At 40.6% G+C, this 26,100-nt stretch overlaps 2 protein-coding genes across 11 annotated transcripts in view; both read right to left on the bottom strand.

Moving 5' to 3' along the window:
* The window catches only part of CEP112 (centrosomal protein 112), a 415,035-nt gene that overhangs the window by 146,939 nt on the left and 241,996 nt on the right, over positions 1 to 26,100 (bottom strand). For all 9 annotated transcript variants that reach the window (XR_009614112.3, XR_009614106.3, XR_009614109.3 and 6 more), the window contains one exon: positions 13,031 to 13,261. Coding sequence is in view for 2 of the 9 variants with exons in the window: in XM_060645622.3 (XP_060501605.1) it covers positions 13,031 to 13,261 (231 nt within the window). In the remaining 7 variants the exon portion in view is untranslated. The remainder of the gene's footprint in view (positions 1 to 13,030; positions 13,262 to 26,100) is intronic.
* On the bottom strand, positions 22,839 to 24,984 carry LOC132687423 (etoposide-induced protein 2.4 homolog). 2 transcript variants are annotated; one of them, XM_060645628.3, is made up of 2 exons: positions 24,055 to 24,984; positions 23,711 to 23,942 (listed from the first exon to the last, which is right to left on the bottom strand). In XM_060645628.3, exons 1-2 carry the CDS (start codon positions 24,723 to 24,725, stop codon positions 23,825 to 23,827), a joined length of 789 nt encoding a protein of 262 aa, XP_060501611.1. In that variant the 5' UTR covers positions 24,726 to 24,984; the 3' UTR covers positions 23,711 to 23,824. The 2 variants fall into 2 exon arrangements, with proteins under 2 accessions (XP_060501610.3, XP_060501611.1); XM_060645627.3 differs by having other exon boundaries at positions 22,839 to 24,984.

Genomic DNA, 26,100 nt, shown 5'->3' with positions numbered 1-26,100 from the left:
AACTTTAGGAGGAACCTCCATACTGTTTCCCACAGGGGCTGCACCAGTTTGCATTCCCACCAGCAGTGCATGAGGGTCCCCTTTCTACATAGCCTTGCCAACACCTGTTGTTTCTTGTGACTTTTATTTTAGGCATTCTGACAGATGTGAGGTGGTATCTCATTGCAGTTTTCATTTTCCTAATGATGAGTGATGTTGAGCACCTTTTCATGTGTCTGTTGGACATCTGGATGTCTTTGGAGCAATGTGTTTATGTCCTCTGTCCATTATTAAATTGGATTATTTGTTCTTGGGTCTTGACTTGTATAAGTTCTTTATATATTTTGCATACTAACCCTTCTTTGGATATATCATTTGCAAATATGTTCTCCAATTCAGTAGACTGCCTATTAGTTTTGTTGATTGCTTCCTTTTCTGTGCAGAAGATTTTTTTTTTCTTATGTAGTCTCAATAGTTTGTTTTTGCTTTTATTTCCCTTGCCTCAGGAGATATATCTAGAAAAATGTTGCTATGGCTAATGTCAGAGACATTAACTGCTTGTGCTCTCTTCTAGGATTTTTATGGTTCAGGTCAAACCATTTTGAGTTTATTTTTGTGTATGGTGTAGGAAAGTGGTCCAGGGTCATTCTTTTACACATAACTGACCAGTTTTCTCAACACCATTTGTTGAACAGACTGTCTTTTTCCCACTGGATATTCTTTCCTGCTTTGTCAAAGATTAATTGACAATATAATTCAATTTATTTCTGGGTTTTCTATTCTGTTCTATCGACCTATGTATCTATTTTTGTGCCAGTATGGTACTGTTTTGATCACTGAAGCTCTGCAATATAACTTGAAGTCTGGAATTGTAACACCTCCAGCTTTGCCTTTCTTTTTCGAGATGGCTTTGGCTTTTTGAGTCTTCTGAGGTTCCATATAAATTTTACGGATTTGTTGTTGTTGTTGTTGTTCTAGTTCTGTGAAAAATGCTGTTGCTATTTTCATAAGGAATGCATTAAATCTGTAGAGTGCTTTGGGTAGCGTAGACCATTTTAACAATATTTGTTCTTCCAACCCATGAGCATGGAACATCTTTCCATTTCTTTGTGTTGTCTCCAATTTCTTTCACCAGTATTTTATAGTTTTCAGAGCACAGGTCTTTCACCACTTCAGGTAGGTAAATTCCTAGGTATCTTATATTTGGTACAATTTTAAATGTGATTATTTTCTTTTTCTTTTTAAAATTTTTTAATGTTTATTTATTTTTGAGAGAGAGAGATGGAGTGCAAGCAGGGGAGGGGCAGAGAGAAAGGGGGACACAGAATCCGAAGCAGACTCCAGGCTCTGAGGTGTCAGCACAGAGTCCGAAGTGGAGCTTGAACCCAGGAACCGTGAGATCGTGACCTGAGCTGAAGTTGGATGCTTAACTGACCGAGCCACCCAGGCTCCCCCAAATGGAATTGTTTTCTTAATTTTCTTCCTTCTGCTTCATTTTTGGTGTATAGAAATGCAACAGAATTCTGAGATTAATCTGTTGTTAGAGGGCTACCTGTTTTGGGTTTTGGTATTGGTGTTATGCTAACCAAGAAACAGACGACTAAATCAAAAGAGACGAATATTTTAGAAGTCCACAGTATAGATAATTAAAGACTTTCAGGAAAGTTGTACCAATTTACATTCCCACTAATAGAATTTAGAATTTTGGAGTATTTATCTATTGCACCCTTGGTATTTCATATTATTAATTAAAAGTGATACTCGGTATCATTTAAAATAATTTGTTTACTCAATACATGAAAAATAGTATCTTGTCTAAATTAGTACTTCCTTCATTACTCATAAGGATAAAGAGCTATATTTAAAACAAATGCACTTTTTCTGGTCATATACTATATTTATTTTTACTGTGTCCCATAATGTATCCAACTTAGTTATATTCATTGGCCATTTTTGATTATTAACTTAATCCTCACGACATTGAATTAGAAAACCCCCTTCCACAGGAATGACTGCCGCCCTCCCATTATAAACAATGATTAGGACAAGACTTGACTCCCATCCCAGAGCTCTACCCATGTGCTATGCCCTCTGACACCTCTGAGAGTCAGACACTTTGCCTACCACCTGATGCCCATCAGCTTGTCCTCTGCCCTCACCTCCCAGAAAGTCTCCAAACAAAGAAGGCAGGAGTATGGATAGGGAGGCTCTGTCCCTTCATTCCAACTTCCTTGAGCCTCCTAACAACTGGAAAATGCTTTTGTCCTAAGTGCATAAAACGTTACTGAAATGTTGGCCTGGGATAGAAAAAACATCAGGAAAGGCTAGTTAGAATGTTAACATAATTAGAGTCTAGTTGCCTATAGTTTAAGTTTAGTATTATTTTCAAAAAGGCACTCATTTAAAATCTATGTAGTCAGCATTATAATGTTCAACAACTAAATCATAGGATATATAAAGAGAAGAGATGCCTCCTTCACATAAAAAGCACCTTCATAGTTAGGGTAATCACAGAGCTTAACATGCAGGCTGGGACATGTTCAAAAGTGAAAGGAGGAGGGGGGTGTTAAATCATTCAGGATCCTGGGGCAACAGGTGCAAACTGGGACCTTCCCAGGTAGGTTGGGAGGCGTAAGCCCCCTATTTATGGTAAACCATCAAGACAGTGCCCTAAATTACAATTTCTGTTCTTATTTGTAATCATTTCATCATTGCTGAAGATATTAATGAAATGCACATCTTTTCATTTTTTTTTCTTCAGTGTTATGAAAAAAGATACACGGCTAGTAAGACTCCTACAGGTTCGACCATGAAGCTGAAAGGATCGAAAAGGATTGTGCAGTTATCAATACTCATCTCAAACACACACACACACACACGCACACGCACAGACGCAAAAAACCTCACAGAAACCAAAATGAACACACACACAAATGCTTTTGGGCACAAATACCTACTTATTTTACTCTCCGTTCTCTCAGTTGGGATATCACTCTCTGAAGATGCCAAATAAATTGTTCTGTTTCCAATAACTTCTAAAGTCAAAATACTATCTTTGTTACCCTGGCCTAACAGAGATTTTCCCTTTATTCTAGGTAGAGATTTTCTCCCTTCAGAAAACCCCAAAGGATAAAACCAACAGCTTCCAGTGAACGGCAGGCTTCCATTGCCAACGGTGCAATTAGAATATTAGAAAGTTAGGCTGGAGAACAAGGGAGGGTTAATCTTGTAAACTGTAAATATTTACTTTAAAAATAAACAAAGATTCACTTATAATTCTAGATTTTATTTTGAAATAGCCTTAATGCAGAATATACTGCCTTTTAATTTTCTCCAAGTAAAACATAGCTCTCTGGCCTAGGAAAACTAGACTTTGAAGTTAAGCTATTGATTTGCTCTCCCAGATTGCCAGAAAACAGAAGTGCTCTTTAACATGCAGCACAGAGGCGGAGGGAGAATCGGCGAAAGAGTCTGTGGGAAACAGCAAGAGCCATTCAGCAGGGAGCAGCCCCACTGCCATGTGCCACTGTGACTCCACCCTGGCATTGAGTTTGGCAGCCCCACTCAGGTTGGGGCGGCAAACCCTTGACAGCGTAAATATCCAATATCTGCCCTTCTTGTTCAATAGGCAAACACCTCAGACCGCATTCCAGGACTCATCTAGTGGACTCGCTGTGAAACAGGTGACCCGCATGAGAACAAGAAAAAGTAGGAGAGGGCTGGGGATTGGTGCAAAACTGTGTCTCTGAGGAACACACAATTCCTCTTGTGACACAGAAGGTACATAGACCAATTTAACGAAAATACTTGGTTTGGGCTGATTTGCAGATATTGTCGAAACGACAAAAAAGTCTTAGCTCTGGTATAAAACAAGACTTAGGCCCTTTCAGCACTTCAACGAGGTTCCCAATGGAGGTACTCTGAAGATGCTTCAAAATTCTAAACTTTGATATAAATGAATACCAACTCATCACATTCAAAGTATGTGCACCAAGTTTTCCAAGTTGTCATCTGTGCATGTTTTTCTTTTGTATGTTAATCTACTGTTAGGTTGAGAATTATCATTATGGTCCATTCTATCAAACTGTGACTTTTACACCCAGAAGAAAATGCCAACTTGGAAGTTCCTCGACATTTGTGGAATATTGTAAAAGTTAGGCAGGATGTTATTTGTCAATCGATTTTTATAAATCTCAACTGTTTAGGGATAATATTTAATTTAAAAATTTAAGGATATAAAACTTCACATTTTTAGCAAAGGAAAAAGTCAGGGAAAAGATCAAAGTAAAGGGAACAGAATTGAGATTAGAAATCCATTTTAAGCCAAAATGACAATGTCTTCATAAGTTAATATTAATCCTTTAATTATAAATTTCAAAGGTTTAAGTAGTTTCTATGACCTTAGCTTTGAATAATTATGCCATATGGAGCTTTTCTTAAATTTGAAAAAGATGCTGAATTGTTGCTCAAAGCCTTTTAATGACTTCAGGCTGGCAGAATTCCAGTATAATCCTTCAGATACTATTAAAATTACAGACCAGCAGCCCAAGCTGGTAAATGCTATGTCAATTTCATAAGCGCTTTTTACTTAGTAGAGTATGGTGTGGAAAATGTTTGATGTGTTCATATGTTTTTAAATATCAAATTGTGAAGCTTAAAACAACTATTCATGGAGAATTCACAAAGGAAATGATGGATGGATTACACTAAGCACAAATAGGATCTTTTGTGTATCATAAAATTAAATGATGAAGTTAAAAGGCAAACACCAAAAATAGTTGCCACAAAGATAAGAATTTTTTCGTCCTAAATGCAAATGAGTTTATGTAAGGTGAGGAGAAAAACATCAGGTCACTAACAGAAGAGAAATTGTCAAAGGATATGAAGAGGCAATTCTCAGAAAATGAAATATGGACAACCAATTTATTTTAAATGTTCAATCTCAGTCTTAAAATACAAATTAAAACAATAAATTATTGACCAAAAACTACCAAAAATTAAAGAAAAGTATCAATAATGAGGACTGGTTAGATAAAACAGATATTCTGTTGTGGAAAATATAAATTAGTACAACCTTTTGGAAAAAGTAACCTGACCCCATAATTCTACTGGGATCTTAACCTAAGGGGAAAAAAATGGAAATGTTGACAAAAATTTACATAAGAAGATGTGAATCTCTGTATCAATGTAGGCAATTTTTTAAGAAGCTAAATGTTCAAAAATAAGAGAATGCTACAATAAATTATGCTACATTCATAATATGGAATATCATGAAAACTATATTTTCAAAGAATCTCAAATGCCATTGGAATATTCTTAGCGTAACTTTTTAAAAAAGCAAAAGACTGCACTATGCGATCTCATTTGGTGTGATCTCAGTCTGCTAAGTTCATATAGCTATTGTACATGCACATTAAATCACTGCTCTTGGTTTCCTCTGGCCGGTGGTAGTAACAGGAAATTTTACACTTCTATATTTTCCAAATTTTCTAACATAGCACCTTATTTCAAGGAACTTATTTTAAAAGCAACTGAATAGATTTCTGAAACAATGGTAAATTTTCAATCCCAAAGGTTTTGTTTCTTCTTCCAAGATTTTATTTAAATTCAAGTCAGTGAACATATAATATAGTGTTGGTTTCAGGAGTAGAATTTAGTGACTTATCACTTAACATACAACACCCTCCCGCTGTCCTGGCAACAAGCACCCTCCTTAATGCCCATAACCCATCTAGCCCAACCCTCTCCCACCTCCCGCCATCAACTCTCAGTTTGTCCTCTATAGTTAAGAGTCTCTTATGGTTTGCCTCCCTCTCTGTTAAATACCAAAGTTTTAATCAAACTTCGGCAAATGACCCACCACCATCACTTAGTAATATTCTGTAATTTTCAAAGGTTCACGTTTTCTGTGGACTTTGTCTCAGATTGGTTTCAAAAGATTTTAAAAAGTGTGGGGCTCCTGGGTGGCTCAGTAGGTTAAGCGTCCGACTTGGGCTCAGGTCATGGTCTTACGGTTCGTGGGTTCGAGCCCGCGTCGGGCTCTGTGCCGACAGCTCAGGGCCTGGAGCCTGCTTTTTAGATTCTGTGTCTCCCTCTCTCTCTGTCCCTCCCCTATTCATGCTCGCTCTCCCTCTCTCAAAAATAAATAAACTTAAAAAAGAGATTTTAAAAGGTGAGTAAAGCAGCTTTCGCTTTTCAGATGTCAATCATTGCCTCTCTTGGATTCTCTGTTGCAAATCTTTTGACCTTGTAGAGGCATTACAGGTTTCTCTTCAAGCCGCTGAAGATGTCAGCAAGGCCTGAATTGATGCAGACAGAGGCTCAGGTAGGGGCTGGACTCAGGAATTCTCTCATGACCTCAATGTTGTAAGTGCCACCAACAACCCAACCACAGGGAGTGCCACGTTCAGAGTATTTATTATTCTGGTGTTATTCTCCTCTCCTCTTTGAACCTCACTTTTATACTTAATGAGAGAAAAATTAATTTCTAAACTCCCCCATTCTGACAGGATTCCAAGCTGCTGGCGAATATTTCAACTTTCAGATTTAAAACATGACAAAACATTAAATCTTTTATAAAAATACAGTAGAAGAATTCAACTGTCCCACACAATGACACAACAGGCGGCAATAGGATTGTCTACCAGTTTACTGGTGTTAATTCAGATTTTTATATTAAGAATTCTACTGGGGAGCCTGGGTGGGTCAGTCAGTTGAGCGTCTGACTTCGGCTCAGGTCATGATCTCGCAGTTTGTGGGTTCGAGCCCCACGTCGGGCTCTGTGCTGACGGCTCGGAGCCTGGAGCCCGCTTCGGATTCTGTGTCTCCTTCTCTCTCTGCCCCTCCCCCACTCACGCTTTGTCTCACTCTGTTTCTCAAAAATAAATAAATGTTAAAAAAAAATTTTTAAGAACTCTACTAATTTGTGTAAAAAAAAACTGTCTGAAAAAAGCTTTATGCTAGACATTTAATGTACTAAGAAACATGAATATTTGAATATAAAAATGTATCTTATCCCATCGGAAGTATTTACAATGGGTCAAAATCAAATACGGATGAATCAAAACCAAGGTTTTATTTATTCACACTGCCTTTCACAGTGGCTAGACTGAATTTGTCAGTTCATCATCATTCTTTCATTTCCTCGACATTTATGTATGGTGCTTTGTCTCGGGTGCCACGCGTGGTCCTGGGGCTTTAGAAATGAGTGTTTTACAAGGACGGTTTTCAGGGAACTCAGTCCAGGTCTTCCTGCACTTAGAAATACTGCACTCCTTTCGCTAGTTAAGTTAGAACATTTATCAACCAGAAACACCAACGGCTCTTCCCATCAAGAGCCCGGCACTTGTTTTCTATCACATGGACTTCGGGATTGGCTAATTCCACCAACTCAACAAAAACCAAACTCATGGCACTAAACACCGGTCCACTTTAGCGCTCTTGTCCCTTTCCCCGGACTCTCCTTCTGCCAACAAGTCGCTACATTCTGATGAACCCCTCCAGCACCTTTAACCATGGTGGCTAATGTTACCACGCTAAAACCCCATTTCTGTCTTCTTGTGTTACTTGTGTTCTCAGTTCAATTCAGGACCATTCCATTCTTCCAGACTCACGCTGCCATCGCCCCTCCTCTACCTGCAGGACTCCACATCCACCCGGTCGAATTCCCTTACACCTGCTTCCTGCCACGTTCCAGCCATCTGCCCAGGCTGAAGCCTGGCCATTTCCACCGTCCTGACACTCCTCACTCAGAAGACTACTGCTATCCTTTACAGAGAATAGACACGGTATCAGATAGAAGCCCTTCGCAAGTCTCGTCGTGGAACCCCCTTGTACCTTTACCAATCCTCTCCCTTCTTCCGTCCTCGAAAGTCGTGGCTTCTATCGTTCCCTCACTCAGTATATGTGCCAAGTTTTCTAAACACGAGCAGTACAGACATGAACAAGACAGCCCCAGATCCTGCTCATGGAGCTCACATTCCATTGGGGGGTGGGAAGGGGAAGAATAGAAAATAAACGATCAGAAAAATGAAAAGATGATTCCAGACGGTGACCTGAGGTATGAAGACAGGGAAAAACTGAGAGCTTTTTCCCTGAGATCAGGAACACAACAGGGATGTCCACTCTCACTGCTGTTGTTTAACATAGTGTTGGAAGTTCTAGCATCAGCAATCAGACAACAAAGGGAAATCAAAGGCATCAAAATTGGCAAAGATGAAGTTAAGCTTGCACTTTTTGCAGATGACATGATATTATACATGGAAAATCTGAAAGAGCTCACCAAACTCCACACCCGAAAAACAAATAACCCAGTGAAGAAATGGGCAGAAAACATGAATAGACACTTCTCTAAAGAAGACATCCGGATGGCCAACAGGCACATGAAAAGATGCTCAACGTTGTTCCTCATCAGGGAAATACAAATCAAAACCACACTCAGATATCACCTCATGCCAGAGTGGCCAAAATGAACAAATCAGGAGACTATAGATGCTGGAGAGGATGTGGAGAAACGGGAACCCTCTTGCACTGTTGGTGGGAATGCAAATTGGTGCAGCCACTCTGGAAAACAGTGTGGAGGTTCCTCAAAAAATTAAAAATAGACCTACCCTATGACCCAGCAATAGCACTGCTAGGAATTTACCCAAGGGATACGGGAGTACTGATGCATAGGGGCACTTGTACCCCAATGTTTATAGCAGCACTCTCAACAATAGCCAAATTATGGAAAGAGCCTAAATGTCCATCAACTGATGAATGGATAAAGAAATTGTGGTTTATATACACAATGGAGTACTACGTGGCAATGAGAAAGAATGAAATATGGCCCTTTGTAGCAACGTGGATGGAACTGGAGAGTGTGATGCTAAATGAAATAAGCCATACAGAGAAAGACAGATACCATATGTTTTCACTCTTATGTGGATCCTGAGAAACTTAACAGAAACCCATGGGGAAGGGGAAGGAAAGAAAAAAAGAGGTTAGAGTGGGAGAGAGCCAAAGCATAAGAGACTCTTAAAAACTGAGAACAAACTGAGGGTTGATGGGGGGTGGGAGGGAGGGGAGGGTGGGTGATGGGTATTGAGGAGGGCACCTTTTGGGATGAGCACTGGGTGTTGTATGGAAACCAATTTGACAGTAAATTTCATATACTGAAAAAAAAAACACAACAGCTTAAAAAAAAAAAAAAAGAAGTATGAAGACAATGGGACCAGCAACGCCGGTAGAGCTGGGCAAGATTTGGAGAGCGAGGTCAGAGAAGGACACTGAGCAGTGCAGAGTGAGGAGGAGGAGAGCCACAGAGACTCCAGGGGAGGGGAAGAACATCCCAGGCTGAGAGGCGGCAGGTATAAAGGCCTGGAGGAAGGAGAGCGCGAGGCAGGCTCCAGGAACAGGCCAAGGTCTCACACGGCTGGATCCTCGCGGCCAAGGGCCCAGGGTGGGCCTGTGCCACTCTTTCAACCACACCCTTATGTCTCAGATGGCAAACCCTCAAGTGTCTGTGGTTCTCTGCCTCACTAAGCTCTTCCTGTCCACTAGTTCCCTCCTCCTGTATTTCAAGACATTTGCAGCCTAAAAATATACTCCTTTGGAACTACACCTTCCTTTTAATATCCGGTTTTCTGAAACAACAGAGTATTCACGAACCTTCCCTTCCTCACTGCTTTCTCATCTTCTGCAACAGGGTTCCTGTCCACACTATCCCTTGAGGGTTCTGCCCAAGATCATCAGTGAATTCTCAGTTTCAAATCCCGTGACCTCTCCTCTGCCCTCACCCTTCCTGATTTGTGTCACATTCTTGAAAATCCACCTTTCCAAATATTCTCTGCCTTTGTGTCCATGAAAATATAGTCTTCTCAGATTCCTCTTACCTCAATGACCCTTCTTTGGCTGCTTCCTCCCCAACATCTTCAGTGAAGTTCTTCCTTCACGGCTGACTGTTTTCTTTCTATATTCCTCTCATGAACGGGCCCTCCCTGTGGGTGACACCCCACAGCTGTTTCTTCGAGTGCTGCCCTCTCTTCTGGCTCTCTACAGACGTTCCTTCAACAGCAAGTGAACGTCACAGCTGGGTGGAGTGGGGGCACGTCCAACTCAACAAATGGTACATGCCTTCTCTCTCCCCAACCAGACTTCTCCCTTCCCCATGTATTCAGGGCTGGATGTAACCTTGACAAGTGTAACCAATGCCACCTCTGAGATGATTCTCAGCCATGTTCCCTCCAGCCCATTGTCACCACTAGGCTCTCACAGCCTTCCCGCATTTCTGACGTGCTCACAGAGACCTCTTGCCCGTGTTATTAATCCGGTCCCCACCAATTGGCGTTCCCACTGCAACAACACCGACAGAAAGGTTTTCCCAAGAATCACTTGAATGCTGACTTTCAGGGCTTAAAAACTTTCAGCAGCTCCTCACCGTTTACCCGATGAAGCTAAAATACTATCACGGCTTTGGAGAGTCTCAGTGATCCTAGACTGTCTTTTAGCCTGATCACTAACCACCTCCCTTGATTAACCTCAATGCCATATAAACAGTTTTGTTTGTCTTGCTATTGTTAAGTCCTCTGGCTTTGAATGCCCCCTTGCATATCTACTAGTCAAAATCCTACATATTACCTATATCTGGTAAAAGTGACACCTCTTCCAGTGAATCTTCCCTGATTTCCTTAACAGGAATGATCTCCCCCAGTTCACACTCTACCTTGCATTATGGTTATTTTTCTATGTGTGAATATCTTACTGCCACTGTTACTTTCAGACCTCCTTAAGGACAATACCTTTTTTGTTTCTTTTTTCTATGTGTCCGCACAGTGCCTGGGATGTGCCTTTCTAGGTTACAGAAGATCTTCCAGAAATGTTTGCCAACTGAATCACTAATGGTTCTATTACTATTTTTCTTTATTATCTGCAAACTGCTAATTAGTTACAACACATATAGACCTATACTTGAAAAGGTTCATCTTCTAGTAAAAAGAAACATCTGAAATATGAGTATATAATGCAAGAAAATTAAGGCCCAGCTTGTATGTTTTTAAGTCTGGTTTTGGTACATCCAATTTTCTGAAATCAGTGTGCAGGGGTTCCTGTGCCATTTCAGAACATCTCCTCAGAAGCACTTTGAGCTGTTGGCTAGAGCTGATTGGCACCAAGGCGAGGGGAGGGGCATGTAAGAGTCACCAGAGAGGATGGGCCGACATCCCTTTTGCTCTCCATCAGTCTCGCTGATCTGCTATTTTCAGAGAGCTAAAACAGTCTCAATAAGGACGCTTTCTAATTCCTGAAACTCTGTATATTTTGGCATCAAAACATTCTTATTTTGTACTGCCTTGATGGAATTACCACAAATTCCTCACTTAGGTGTATAAAAGGCATCGCAACCCGGACCCGCCCCCAGTGGCCCCACCACCTGCTCTGTTACTCTTCCTTCAACAACAAATAACTCCACTGGTCCGCTGGCTCCCGCAAGTCACCGTGAAACCGCCCTTGACTGCGCCATAGCATACGCCCCTCTCTTTCTCTCTTGACTCCACGTCTGAACCAACACCAGACCCTGTCTGTTCCCTTTTCAGAACCCAACCCGAATCTCATCGGTTTTGACCACTCTTGCTGCCACTGCCCAGGCCTGGGCCTCTGTCATCTCGTCTAAACTTCCTGCAATGGACTTTTCACTGGTGTCCCTCCTCTGCTCAAAACCTGCAAAGCCTCCTTACTCTCAGAGAGTCAAAGCAAAACCCTGCCAAGGGCCCACGTAGGCCCACAGGACCTGAGGTTTCTTCCCTAGCCTCATCACCTCCTTCTCTTTCTCCTCCTCGGTCACCATTTCTGGCCACGCCAGTCTCCTCGCTATTTCTCTAAGAAGCCAGGCTACCTTCTGCCTCTTTAGAGTCTTGCTCCTATTTATTTCTGGGTTCACAGTTATGCTGCCAAGGGCAAAGCCTGATAAAATCCGAGCTCCCAAGAAATTAAGACACTATCAGGGAAGCATCTTAGGGTCACAATCCGTGTAACATCAGTGGAGCAGGGGCACCTGGGTGGCTCCGTCGGTTAAGCATCTGACTTCGGCCCAGGTCATGATCTCGTGGTCCGTGAGTTTGAGCCCCGTGTCGGGCTCTGTGCTGACAGCTCAGAGCCTGAAACCTGCTTCGGATTCTGTGTGTGTATCTCTCTCTGCCCCTCCCTCGCTCACGCTCTGTCTCTCTCTCTCTCTCTCAAAAGTAAATAAACATTAAAAAAATAAAATAAAATCAGTGCAGCATTAGAATGGTGTTGTGTGTTCTGTGAAGACAGAGTATTCAAAGATGAAGAAGAAAAGGTAAAAAAAAAAATAAGCAGAATTAGAAGACTCTTAGATTACCCTATTCAAGTTTTTTGATCTCAAGATAAGAGACGGGTCTGTAGGAACTCAAGAGGTCATTTACAGCTGCTATGATTTATAACAGTTCACATTTACTACCCAATTAAAATGTTTCCACTTTTTCAGAACATTGAAAGAATGAATATTTGAGATTATACCTGGAATACAAGTCAACCCCAAATGTGTGAACATTATGCTGACATCTTTGTCAAAAATATATAATTCTAAAGAAACTTTTCTTAATCTGAAACATCTATCTGGGAAACTACATCATCATTTATGTCATGCTATTACAAAAGACTGTGAAATATAGAAACAACTACTGGAAAAACTACCAAAGATCTAGTCTTAACCTAAGAAAACTTCGGGCTATCGCCCAAGGATCCCTGCTCAGCACAATACTGGACAGTGTTCTACGCTGCTCTATCACCACGTGCATTCAATCCCTACGGAAATGGGATATTCCAACTATCCCTTCCTTGCACGTCAAGGGAAAAGTTAGGGAACCTACTCCCCGGATTCTTCTCGCGGTGTTTAAACATAGAGCGAGATACTGAAACTGCTCGTGTGAATAGTTTACAAATTTCGGGAGTGGTTCTAGGCCTGCCATCTCTGAGAGATCAAATGCAGGGGTGGCAGCAGTGGTATCCAAACCCGGGTCCCAGGGATCTGTACGAATCCAGCGGGATGCCTTACCTTCTCCAACGCCACGTCTGTCTCAGCGGCATGAGCCCTCTTCAGCTCCAACTTCATCTTTTCTGACTCGGCCTTCAGCTTATAGACCGCGGTCTCGTGGTCCCTTGCAGCCTTTTGCTTCTCCTCTTCACGAAGAAGGCCGAGTTCCACCAGCTGCTGTTTCCGCTGGGAGTTCACGTGAATCAGCTCTTCTCTCAACTTGTGAACTTGGGCTTCCATGTCGGCAATAACCTTATTTTTAAAAATGAAAAACGGGTAGAGGATATGAATAGGAAAAATCATAAAAGAAGAATCACAAAAGATTAATAAATCTACCAAAAAAGTTCCCTTCCTTCCTTCCTCCCTTCCTTCCTTCCCTTATTCTCCCATCCCAGGCCATCCCCTCCTCGTTTAGACATAAATGCTACCTAGAACATTTTACCATATACAACATAGTCCATTTCATTTGCTTCAAATATTTATGTAAATGGAATGTTATATGTATTCCTTTGCAACTTGCTTTTTCAATATTCAACATTATGTTCCGAAGATTCATCTAGTACTTGCTATTGTATTTTCGGGCTTTTTTAAGTTCATTTAAATTGAGAGAGAGAGAGAGAGAGCTCGTGCACAAGCAGGGGAGAGGCGGAGAGAGAGGCGGAGACAGAGAGACAGAGAGGCAGAGAGACAGAAAGAGTCGCAAACAGGCTCCATGCTGTCAGCGTAGAGCCCGACACAGGGCTCGGTCCCACAACCATGACCTGAACCGAAATCAAGAGTCAGACGCTTAACCAACTAAGCCACCCAGGTGCCCTTGTATTTTCGTTTTTATTTCATATGATGTCTGCTCTGATTTCATGATGTCTAGCATTCTACGTTCTTGGGTTTATTTTATATTCCTCCTCCTATTTTCTTATTTTCAGTATTTAAGTCATTTATTTTTACACTTACTTCTTTTCTGATTTATAAACTTAAGACTATAAATATCCCTCCAACTATTGCTTACGTTTAATCTCTTAGGTGTAGAAATATGAGATTTTCATTATCATTTAGCTCAAACATTTTTAACTTCCATTATTATTTTCTTCTTTGACTTATAAACCATTTAGAAGTACGTTTCTTAATTCCCAAACATACGGGGTATATTAGTTTCCTGAGGCTGCCATTAACAGAGTACTATAAACTGAGTGGCTTAATACAACAGACACCTATTCTCTCACAGTTCTAGAGATTAGCAGTCTGAAATCAAGGTGTAGGTAGAGTGGATTCCTTTTGGAGGCTCAGAGGGAAAAATCTGTCCCATGCCTCTCTTCTAGCTTCTGGGGTTTGCTGGAGATCTCTGGTGTTCCTCGGCTTACAGACGTATCGCTCCAGTCTCTGCTCTGTCTTCACATGGCTTCTTTGTGTGTCTGTGTCCCTGGGTCCAAACTTTCCTCTTCTATTAAGGACATTGGTCATCTTGGGCCTTCAGGATGTGATTAATGCCTTTATAAAATGGGATTAGTGCCTTCTGAAAGGAGACTCGGAAATCCCTTTCCCCTCCTACCACGTGAGGACGCAGGGAGAAGGCGCTAGCCATGAACCAGGAAGAGGGTCCTTATTAGAACACAAACATGCGGGTGCCTTGGTCTTCGACTTCCAGCTTCCAGAAATGGGACAGGTGCATGTCTACTGCTTATAACCCACCCAGCCCGTGGTATGTTCTTATAGTAGCCAGGACAGACTAAGACGTAGTCTGAGAGAAACAGACTTGCAAAGGTTTTATCCAAATTCAGACTGATTTGATTTGAAAGCCTTTGTTTTTATCACCTACTATACTGTATCAGAGTTGTAAGAATTTTTTATAGAGAATGACATTTGTTGCATTTTGTTCATTTCTTCTTATTGCACACCCCTAACTTCTCATTTTCACCAGGATGAGTACAAAGCTGCATCCCAAAGTCACAGGGTCATAACGTCTTTGTAAAAAATAAAAAATGAACAAAATAAGTTAGCTTCCCAAAACCACCGAAACCACCCCAAACTGAATTTCTATCTTTGTCGATGTACATAAAAATATTTACTTTCTTTTTTTTTTTTTAAGTTTATTTATTTATTTATTTTGAGAGAGAGAGAAAGTGTAAGTGGGGGAGGGGCAGAGAGAGAGAGGGCGTGAAAGAATCCCCAGCAGACTCTGTGCCGTCGGCGCAGAGCCCCTCGGGGGGCTTGATCTCACAAACCGTGAGGTCATGACCTGAGCTGAAATCAAGAGTTACACACTTAACTGAGTCACCCGGGCACGCCCATAAAAATATTTTCAATGGTATAGTCACGTTTAGATGCTGTTCTACCTTTTCCTATACCTAACTTTATGTCTTCGTTTCCATTTATTAGCGTACTTGTCACTCTTAGTAGCTCTTTAATATTTCATCATTGCAGTATATCGTCCTTTACTTAATCATATTATTTTTGGAGATTTGTCTTATTTCCAATTAGTCATTATTACATATGCGACACCTATGAATACATGACAGTGCTATTTTGCTTTTAGTTTACATTATGAAGATTATTTCGTCAAAAGATAAGAATGACTTTGTAGCTTTTTTTTCAAATTGCTCTACAGAAACACTGAGTCCATTTTCCAACGTGAACAACGGTGTATACGGGAACCTGTTTCTGCACACCCGAGCCACTGGTGCACTTCGTAATTCTGTATATTTTTATTAGTTGACTAAGAATGTGATGAGAACTTAAGGAAGGCATTTTAAGTTGCTGGCACATTGATATGCACTGGCTCCAGTCCAATGACGATTTTCAAACAGAAAAACTATACTGAAAAATGTATCAACTAATTATGGGAGAAATAAACATTAAATGAAAGAACTTAATGCTGAAGGCTTCCCTGGGGTATTTAATATTTCAGTCCTTAGCAAGTGCTGATAACTAGAGTGACAGAACTGCCAAGATCAATCTGGAATAGACGTGTTCATTTTTCTTTACGATTATAAATAACGAGCTATCAAACTTCATCCATCTGACTGATACAGAACAGGAGAATTACAACAACATTTAACAAATTAATAAAGGTTGTTATCTGTCTATAGGGGACACACACCGTAAGCACAACTTTTAATCGAGCTGAGTTCAATTAACAGTTAAAAACATACAGACAGACCAGAAAACATGGAAGCAACTGCATGTCCATCAACAGATAGGGGGATAAGCAAAATGGGGTCTGTATGTACGATGCATTGTTCTTCGGCCTACAGAAAGAAGGAAATTCTGACTTACACTATAGCACGGATGAAACTTGAGGACATTATGCTCAGTGAAGTAAGCCAGTCACCAAAAGACAAACACCAAACATTTATACCAATTTCCTTAGAAAGCTAATGACTCTTTTTTTAATGTTTATTTTTGAAAGAGAAGAGAGAGCGCACGTGTGCACAGGTGCGAGTGGGGGAGGGGCGGAGAGCGAGGGGGACAGAGGATCCAAAGCGGGTTCTGTGCCGACAGCAGAGAGCCAGACACAGGGCTCAACCTCATGACCTGATGATGAACTCATGACTCAGATCATGATCTGAGCTGAAGTAGGACACTCAACCTACTGAGCCACCCAGGCGCCCCAGAAAGCTAATGACTCTTCAAACCACTCTGAATCTGACAAGTTCTGGCAAGAGCAGTGAGAGGTTGAAACATCTCATAAACGATAATAGATTGCCAGGATTATCATCAAAGTGGTCCCAAACAAAATTCAAAAATGCATTTTATGAAAGCAAAATGTGTCTAAGTTGAGAACATGTTCATGGTTAAGAAAGAATCATTTGGACTATCTTGGAAATCCAAAAATTGTTCTATAGGTGCTCTTGGAATAAAGACAACGTTAATAAAGTTATTAATGTATTAGGTTACCTTTGTACCGTCACAGAAAGTTTGTGAGCAATCACCACCAAGAGCTGAAATGTTTCCAATGCGCTACTCTTTAATGTGTAGGTATATGTAATCTACCATTTGTTAGGATCTATGATGTGGAAGCCACCATAAGTGACTTCTAGAGAAGAAACTTTACCCACAGAGTTTAGACTACAATAAATAAGCTACACACACACACACACACACACACCCCATAGAGCCATAAAAGAAGACGATGTGCCATAAAAGTTCAAAAGAGGGAGCCCTTACTTTGAGCTAAGAATTCTGAAAACCTAAATAAAATTGAATGCATCTGAGATGTACCTTAAGAGAGAAATTAGCACCATTTGGGAACAGGGATAAATACAGGACATTTCAGGAAGAAAGAATGAGTTGCATGGAAGAAGAAAAACAGAACGTCAAAGAGGAACAGGAGAAACTCCGAAAACAGAGATTCGCTGCAGATACTGGAGACATTAAACTACAGGGGTTGGAAATCAAGGCACTGGAGGACCAGTAAGATGCCGAAATTGGATGCTGGAAAGGAGTATGTGGGGATGGTAAGTCAAGAAATACTACTGAATTTGTATTAAGAAAGACTAACCTGGAGGCAGTTTACATCATGGGTTAGACACACCAGAGATGGGAAGGCCAGCAGTAGTGGAAAGAGTGGAATGGATGGGAATACAATTTTAGAAGTAGAACTGAAACGGTCAGGGGAAGGCACCTGGGTGGTGCAGCGGGTGAAGTGCCCGACTCTTGATCTCAGCTCAGGTAATGATCTCGCGGTTCATGGGTTCGAGCCCCACATGAGGCTCTGCGCCGATGGCACGGAGCCTACTTGGGATCTGTGTCTCTCCTTCTTTCTGCCCATCCCCCACTTGTGCTCTCTCAAAAATAAACAGTAAAAAAAGGGCTAAACAACTAAATGCATGATGAAGGCAAGGAAGGGAGAGGAATATTGGTGATTTAGGATGGTTACCCCAGGCAGTTTGGCAGATTATTCTGAGAGACCTTCATGAGATGAAACAACTAGATTCTGTACAAAATACAATGTTGTCTTTCTTTGCTCATAGGAAGTAAGAGGAAAATCCAAAAGAAAAAACAAAACAGGAATCACACACTATAAAACTGCATGTGCCAAAAATAGGATAGTGAGCACTGAGCACGCTCAAAAGGCAATGTATCTTGGAGGACAAATGTCTTTACGAGCATTGCAGCTTCTGGGGGCAAGGAATATGGGAGCTGAACATGATTCCATGGAATTAAGTCAGAGGGCCTGGAATAGGACTAAAGTGGTTCTAGGTCCATAGTGTTATTTACTCCTGCCTGATGCTAAAATCAATTCCCTCTGGAAAAAAGTTTCTTTAGTTTAATGTCTCCAAGTTTTCCATAAATTAAGGTAAACCAAGAATGAGCTCATAATTTAAAAATTATTAAATCCAGGGAAAAAACACCATCGGTAAGAGTCAGCAAAAACAGATTCCCACTGGCAGGCACTTCAAATATGAGAATTATCAGAAAAATAAGATAAAATAAAATGTATTAAATGTTTTAAAAAACAAAAGATGAAACATTAAAAAAAAAAATTTAAAAGGGGCGCCTGGGTCGCTCAGTTGGTTAAACATCTGATTCTTGATATTGGCTCAGGTCATGATCTCATGGTTCGTGAGATCAAGCCCCATGTTGGGCTCTGCACTGACAGTGTGGGGGATGCTTGGGATTCTCTCTCTCCCTCTCTCTCTGCCCCTCCCCCCTTTCCCCTTCTCTCTTTCCCTCTCTCAAAATAAACAAATAAACACAAAAAAATGTTTTTAAAAGATAGAATCACAAAGTAAGTCACAAGAGGCTAAGCAAAAATCATCATATTTGAGAAAGAATCAAATATAACTTCCAAAAAAAGTTTTTGAATAAAAGAATAGATGAGTTAAGGCAGTTTAAACATAGCAAAAGCAAAAAAGTAATGAAACAGAAGAGGGATCTTAATAAATTACTTAGAACACAGCAAATTAATAATCAGAAGATAAATGTAAGTGAGATGTTTAAAGCTATGGAAGGTAAAATAAAACTATCTAATATATGTCTGGAGTTCCAGAAGGAGGGGACAGAAAATAGAAGATAGGAAGGATATGCAAAAATGAGAATTTTCAGAACTGAGGAAAAATAAGAATCCTCAGGATTAGTGAGCAGAATAAATATCAGACAGGACAGAAAAGGAAGGAAGGAAGGAAGGAAGGAAGGAAGGAAGGAAGGAAAGGCAGGAAGGAAGGGAGGAAGGGAGGAAAGGAGGGAGGGAGGGAGGGGTCTAATCTGTATACTAGGTAATGAAATGGCAGAACACAAAAGACAAAGAGAAAAGCTTAAAAGCAGGTAAAGTGAGGGAAAAAAAGAATATATTCAGTAAATGACATTCCAGTAGCAACAAATACACCCAGCACTCAGATTTTGGGTTCTAGTACCATTCCCTGATAAAAGGAAACAGTGGCCCTTAGACAAATGACTGAGTCTAAGAGTGAGCAGGAAATATATAAGATGAACCAGAGCATCTTGCTGTGCTAGTAGTAAGGAAGTGCTTCTTGATGAGAGTATATTAAAGATACAAGAACCAACTGAAGGAGCTCCCAATGGCCAAAGCTGGAACAATTTGAGAAAAAAAAAAAAGGACTGGATTATATTTCAAAGAATAAAATAAATATCCATGAGTACATACTCATATAAATGATTTAATTAATTAATGGGGGAGAAGAAACAAATCTTCCTTGCAGAGGTATTCCAAATTACAATGAAGGGCATTTTACAAATTCCTAATGGGCGCTCCTCAAAACTGTCAAGGTTATCAAAAGTAAGGAAAATCTGACAAACTATCATAGCAGAAGAGACTAAGGAAAGAAGACAACTAAATGTAATGTGATATTCTAGATGGGATTGTATAACAAAAAAAGGACACTAGGTAAAAACTAAGCAAATCTGAATAAGGTATGGATTTTAGTTAATGATGACATATCAACATTGGTGTGTAATTTAAACAATGTACCATATTAACGTAAGATGTTAATAAAAGGGGAAACTGGGTGCAAGGTATATGGGAAAACTTTATACTATCTTCTCAATTTTCACTATAAATTTAAAAATGTTTTTAAAATACGTGTCAGGCTCTGTGTTGACAGCTCAGAACCTGGAGCCTGTTTCAGATTCTGTGTCTCCCTCTCTCTCTGTCCCTCCCCCGCTCATGCTCGCTCTGTCTCTGTCTCTCAAAAAGTGAATAAAGATTTTAAAAAAATTAAATTAGGAACCTTGGCAAAAATAGCAACAACAAAACCAAAATAATCCCCTAATACTTCAAAGTTTTAAACACAGTGTAAATAATTCATGGTTCAAAACAAATTTAAGATAAAAATTAAAGTACTTAGAAGACCCAAGACATTTTTTTTTTCACATTTGTACTGTTTTAAATGGGAATGAGGGGGTTAGTATCAACAGTCATGGGTTCATGGGAGATATTTTATTGTGTCTATTTTTGTGACTTTTAAATTGATTGATGTTGGGGTGCCTGGGTGGCTCAGTCTCTTAGGAGTCCGACTTCAGCTCAGGTTATGACTGCACGGTTTGTGGGTTCAGGCCCCACATCAGGCTCTCTGCTGTCAGCACAGAGCTCAGAGCCTGCTTGGGAGTCTCTAGCTCCCTTTCTCTCTGCTCCTCCCCTGCTCATGCATGCTCTCTGTCCCTCTCCCTTTAAAATAAATAGACATTAAAAAAATTTTTAATTGATTGATGTTAACATATTTCCTAATCAAAAATAAATTCATAACATTTAAATAAAAATTCTTAGAAATGGTTTACAAAGAAAATATTACTTACGACATCCTGAAGGATGAAGGTGAAGTGAAGGAAATATGTAGCCATAACATATTATTTATTTTTAAAAGGCTAATTGTTAATGAAAAAAAGGCCAATTTAAGAAATTACAAGATAGAACAATTTCTGGTAAGACTGATGAAGGAAACAGGAGAGAAGACACAAACAAACAATATTAGGGCTGCAAATAAAGCTATGGCAATATTACCTAGAAAAAAGAGATAACTAACACTAACATTACAAAAAAACCATACCACAAATCCATGAGACATTAAAGAGATAAATAAGATCATACCATAAAAACATGCCAAGGGGTACCTGGGTGGCTCAGTCAGTAAAGCACCTGACTCTTGATTTTGGCTGAGGTGATGATCTCACAGTCATGAGACTGTGCCCCACATTGGGCTCTGTGCTGACAGTGCAGAACCTACTTGGGATTTCTCTTTCTTCCTCTCCCTCTCTGCCCCTCCGCCACTTGTGCACTCTCTCTCAAAAAAAAAAAAAAAAAAAAAGATTAGGGGAACCTGGGTGGCTCAGTCAGTTAAGCATCTGACTTTGGCTCAGGTCATGAGCTCATGGTTCGTGGGTTCTAGCCCCACATTGTGCTCTATGCTGGTGGTGTAGAGCCTGCTTGGGATTCTTCCTCTCCCTCTCTCTGTCTGTTCCTCACTCACTCTCTCTCTCTCTCTTTCCCTCAAAATAAATGAACTTTAAAAAAATAAAAATAAAAATGAAATATTATGCCAATACCTGGAGAATAGAAGTGAAATAGATTCCCAGGAAAATATAAAATGCCAAAAAGAAGAAATAAAACAGTCTAATTAGATAAATTGGAAGAATAGTGAAAATGCTTCCTACAAAGAAAACAATAAGTTTAGATAATTTCACAGGTGAGTTCTAAAAAATCTTCCAGAAGATAGATCATTCTAGTCTTTTATAATCTCTTGCAGAGAATAGAGAAATGTACTCTCAAACTATTTCAGAAGTTATAATATTGATAACAAAGGATGACAAGAATATGAAGAGAAACAAAAATTATAGGTCAGCTTACTCATGAACACAGACATAAAATCCTAAACAAATTATTAGCAAACCAAGTCCAGTAATGTATACAAATAAAATATGTTATTGCCAAGTTGTACAGAATGCAAGGGCAGTTTAACATTTCTCAAAATCTGTAAGTGCCAAGAAATATCAAATTTAAATGAAAAGGAAAATTTATAAACTATAAAAATTTACCAAAACTGGCTAAAAAATTGGAAAATGTGAATCATCCAGCAACCATTAGAAAAATTTAAATAGTAGTCAAAAATCTTTCCTGAAATGAAATATCAAGCCCAGATGGTTCTACTGGTCAGATTTACCAAATTTTTAAGAAACAAATAATTCACTCTTAGATTAATTCTTGCAGGGACTCAAAAAAAGATTACTCGGCAACTCGATTTATGAGGCTAGCATAACATCAATTAAAAAATATGTCTAAAAAAGAAAAATTCAGGTCAATCACTCTCAAAAATTGTTAGCAAATTGAAGCCAGCAATAATACATCGTTTAAATATTGGATGAGACATAATGTTGGTGTAATGGTAAAACATAACCTATGATATGATTTTTTTCCATTAATGTATTCAAAGAAAAAAGCCTTATGGTTATCTCAATAAACAAAAAAAAAATTTGAAAAAACTCCATGACAGGAACTCTTGGCCATTTTTTAAGTTTTTATTATTTTTTAAGTTTTATTTATTTTTGAAAGAGAGAGAGAGAACAAGCAGAGAGGGCAGAGAGAGAGGAAAAGAGAGGGTCCCAAGGCAGGTTCTGCACTGTCAGTAAAGAGCCTGACATGGGGCTCGAACTCATGAGCCATGAGATCATGACCTGAGCCAAAATAAAGAGTCAGATGCTTAACCAACTGAGTTACCCAGGCACCCCAGAAGAGACCATTCTTTTTTTTTTTTTTTTTTTTTTTTTTGTGGGAAACCAGCTCACGTTTAATTGTGACATTTTAAAATCGGACAAGTGTTTTGACATCTGCCCCCCTCCCCCATATTTAGTCTCTTTAAAATGACAGGAAAACACCAACCAATCACAGGCTTAATGGGTTTAATAAATTTACCCCTTCAGTTCCTATCTGCAGCACCCAGGATTCCTTTGAAATTCCAGACAGACCCGGCAGTGGCCAGCAGCACACTTCGGACCTCCAGAGTTAAAAGTGCAGGTTCTCTGAGCATTCGGTGTTGTGTGGCACTTGTCCGAAACTGGTACTTCCCTACAGCTGGGGAACTTTCGGTGTACCAGTGGAAAAAAAGCTTTTCCCCTTCAAGGGGAAGAAAATCACTCCTCAAGACCCAGCAGATCTGGCTGCGAGGTCTTTCCTCCTGTCCCATCTCTTCGGGCTTGTTTTTTTGCAGTGGAGCAAGAGAGACCAAAATCTAACCTGAGCTACAAGAAACAAGACAGTGATGGCTATAAAGGGAGTGACCCGGAGCAAATGAGATGCTCCTTCGCCTCCCACATCCAATATATGTGCTTCACAGAAAAACAACAAAAAAGTAACAGGTCCACAAAATACAACAGCTAGAATTACAAAATCCATTCATCCAGAGGGTGGTGGAAGGCAGGAAGGGGAGTTGGGAGGGTAAATGGCACAGGGAGAAAAAAAAGTATTCAAATCAGTTCAGGCACGGGGGCTGGCAAGTGCTAGAAAAGAGCTGCAGAAAAACCTGTGGTCCATTCAGACCCACCGATGTTAGAAATCCACATACTGGTGTCAGGAAGATTCTGCCTTATGCGCACCAGAGACAAAAATCCCAGTTCCTCAGAGAGAAGGGAGTATGCAGCGGGCCCTTGGCAGAGCGGGTCCTGCCTTCTCTGGCAGAGGAGGTGACAAGGAAAGGAGCTCCTACAGCCCCCTTCTGATCCCGCCCATCCCCTCTGGGTGGCAGGCGACTCAGTGGCCTGCAGCAGCCTTCAGTTTGGCAGGAGACGGATGCGGTGAAGGGAATTTCTCGGCAGAGGTCGAGCTACTCAGGGCAGACTGCAGGTAGACCGTCTTGTGGAAAAGTCTGTTGCTTAGGAAAACCACCAAGGAGAAGAGGCGCAACTGGAAAAGGTATGCTTTGCCAGGGGTCTTTGCTTCATTGGCGCTGATAATGAATAGAGGAAAGAGGATGGAGAAGAGGCAGCCACTGATAATATATGAGGACTGCATTGCTGTGAGGAAAGCCAAGGGCAAACCAAATCCAAAGTAGTAAGGCCAATTCCTTTCTATGTTTGACAGCCGCTGATGCATTTCAATTCCTTTATTGAACCAACGATATTCAAAGCAGTACAGTGAGTAGAGAAGGGACATATGCAGAAGACTAACCAGTTGACCAACAAGGTGGATGGGAAAGAGACTCACGAACATCCCCTGGATGAGGAAAAGAGCCTGCAGCAAAAGGTTGAAGAGCATGTCAGCAATTATTTTGCTGACACTAGGGAATGGGTGAGGCTTCCTCCCTGACACCTCAAATGCTAGGTCAGCTATGTCCTGAAACCAAATGGCATTGACAACTTTGCTAAGCACAAACAGAGGAAGTACCCAAAGAGCACTGAAAATGGACGTAAGGAAGAATTCCAGCCACGACCAAACATCTCCATGTAGTGATGGATCACCAATAATTTGGGCTGTTACTGACTGGAGTACAGGAATAAACACTCGATAAAACAACAGGAGACTTAACCAGAATACTCCACCATTCCAAGCGCAGCACTGGAAAATTCTACTAACGATACGCGGCTCACTCTCTTGCTTCCTTTCTATACTTTGGGCTCTCCTCTGTGCCAGGACACTGCTTGCCCTTCTTCGACGCTGCTCCTCTCTCTTTTGCTGAATCCGAGCATCGAGCTTTGAGATGGTACAAATTCCCCAGATGGAGTCTTTGATTCCCCTGGCAAGGTCCTGGAGAAAGGTTTTGACACTGTCAGCCATCTCTTCACCACCCAAACTACTAACTACACAGGAGAGAGAAGCGTCTCAAAATCTTTCATCATGAAGGACCCGGCCGCTCCGCCGCCCGGCCCCTCGCCCACCGCGCGTCAGCTCGGCTCCTCCTGGCCCCTTCACGCCCGGCCGCCAGCTCCCGCCCGGGCGCTCCCAGGGCCGGGGCCGCTGCGCCCGAACTGGGCATGCCCGGGCCGCACGGGGCCGCTGGGAAGTCGGGCGGGCGCCGAGCCGAGCGGAGACGATCCGAGCCCAGAAGAGACCATTCTCAACCAGATGAAAGATATTTACCAAAAACTCAGCAAATTTTATTTATTATTTATTGTGCAGGAAGAAGAAAAAGAAATCAGGAAAAAGAAAAAAATGTCTACCACGACTTACATTCATAAATGTATGACAAGAGAAATAAAAAGGAAAACAAACTCTTCAGTCATGAAAGCTATGATTGTCTATATAGAGAGAATGCGAAATGAATGTACAAATCATTAGGAATAATAGAGTTTAGAAAGGTGTTTGAATTAAAGAGCCACGTTTAAAAATTATTTGTAATATTTACACACCAGCACCAAAATTATAAACACCATGAATAGCTATAACAAACAGAAGATTCTCAGAAATAAGTCTACCAAAAGATGTGCAAAATTCTAGAGAAAAAATTATAAGCCTTTTTAAAAGACATTAATGAAAATCTAAACAACAGAGATACATCATGGGGATGGAAAGCCTTCCGACAGTTCTCCCCAAATTGATGGCATCGATGCAAATCCAATTAAAATTTTAACAAAAGCTTCCGAGAAACTTGACAAGCTGAACCTAAAATGTACAGGATGAACAGAATCCCATGATAGTCCCAACGAACAAATGGCCTGACACGCCACAGATCGGGGCCTAGAATAACGTGACTGAAATTAATACAGTATAGTATTATAAAAAATAGGAAATTTTGACTAATGGAACATAATAGTGAACCTAGAAACAAGGTCACATTGGTTGGAGCTGGTACTGCACTTTTTTAAAAAAAAGTTTTATTTTTAAAATTTTTATTTATTTTACAGAGAGAGAGAGAGAGAGAGAGAGAGAGAAGGTGAGCAGGGGTGGGGATAGGAAGAGAAATAATTCTAAGCAGGCTCCGTGCTGTCAGCACAGAGCCCCAATGCAGGACTTGATCTCACAACCCTGGGATCATGACCCAAGCTGAAATCAAGAGTCAGAGGCTCAATGGACTGAGCCACCCACGCATCCCACTGGTATTGCACTTTTGGAGGGCAATGGTGAACCAGTTTTAAAATTATGCTAAGACAATAAGTTACTCATATGGGAAAGAATGAAATCGGATCCCTACCTTACATAATAGACAAAAATC

This window comes from Panthera onca, chromosome E1 (genome assembly GCF_046562875.1).
Source record: "Panthera onca isolate mPanOnc1 chromosome E1, mPanOnc1 haplotype 2, whole genome shotgun sequence".
NCBI lineage: Eukaryota > Metazoa > Chordata > Mammalia > Carnivora > Felidae > Panthera > Panthera onca.
The sequence above is the reverse complement of the archived record's forward strand: the minus strand, read 5'-3'. Positions and strand labels throughout refer to the sequence as shown.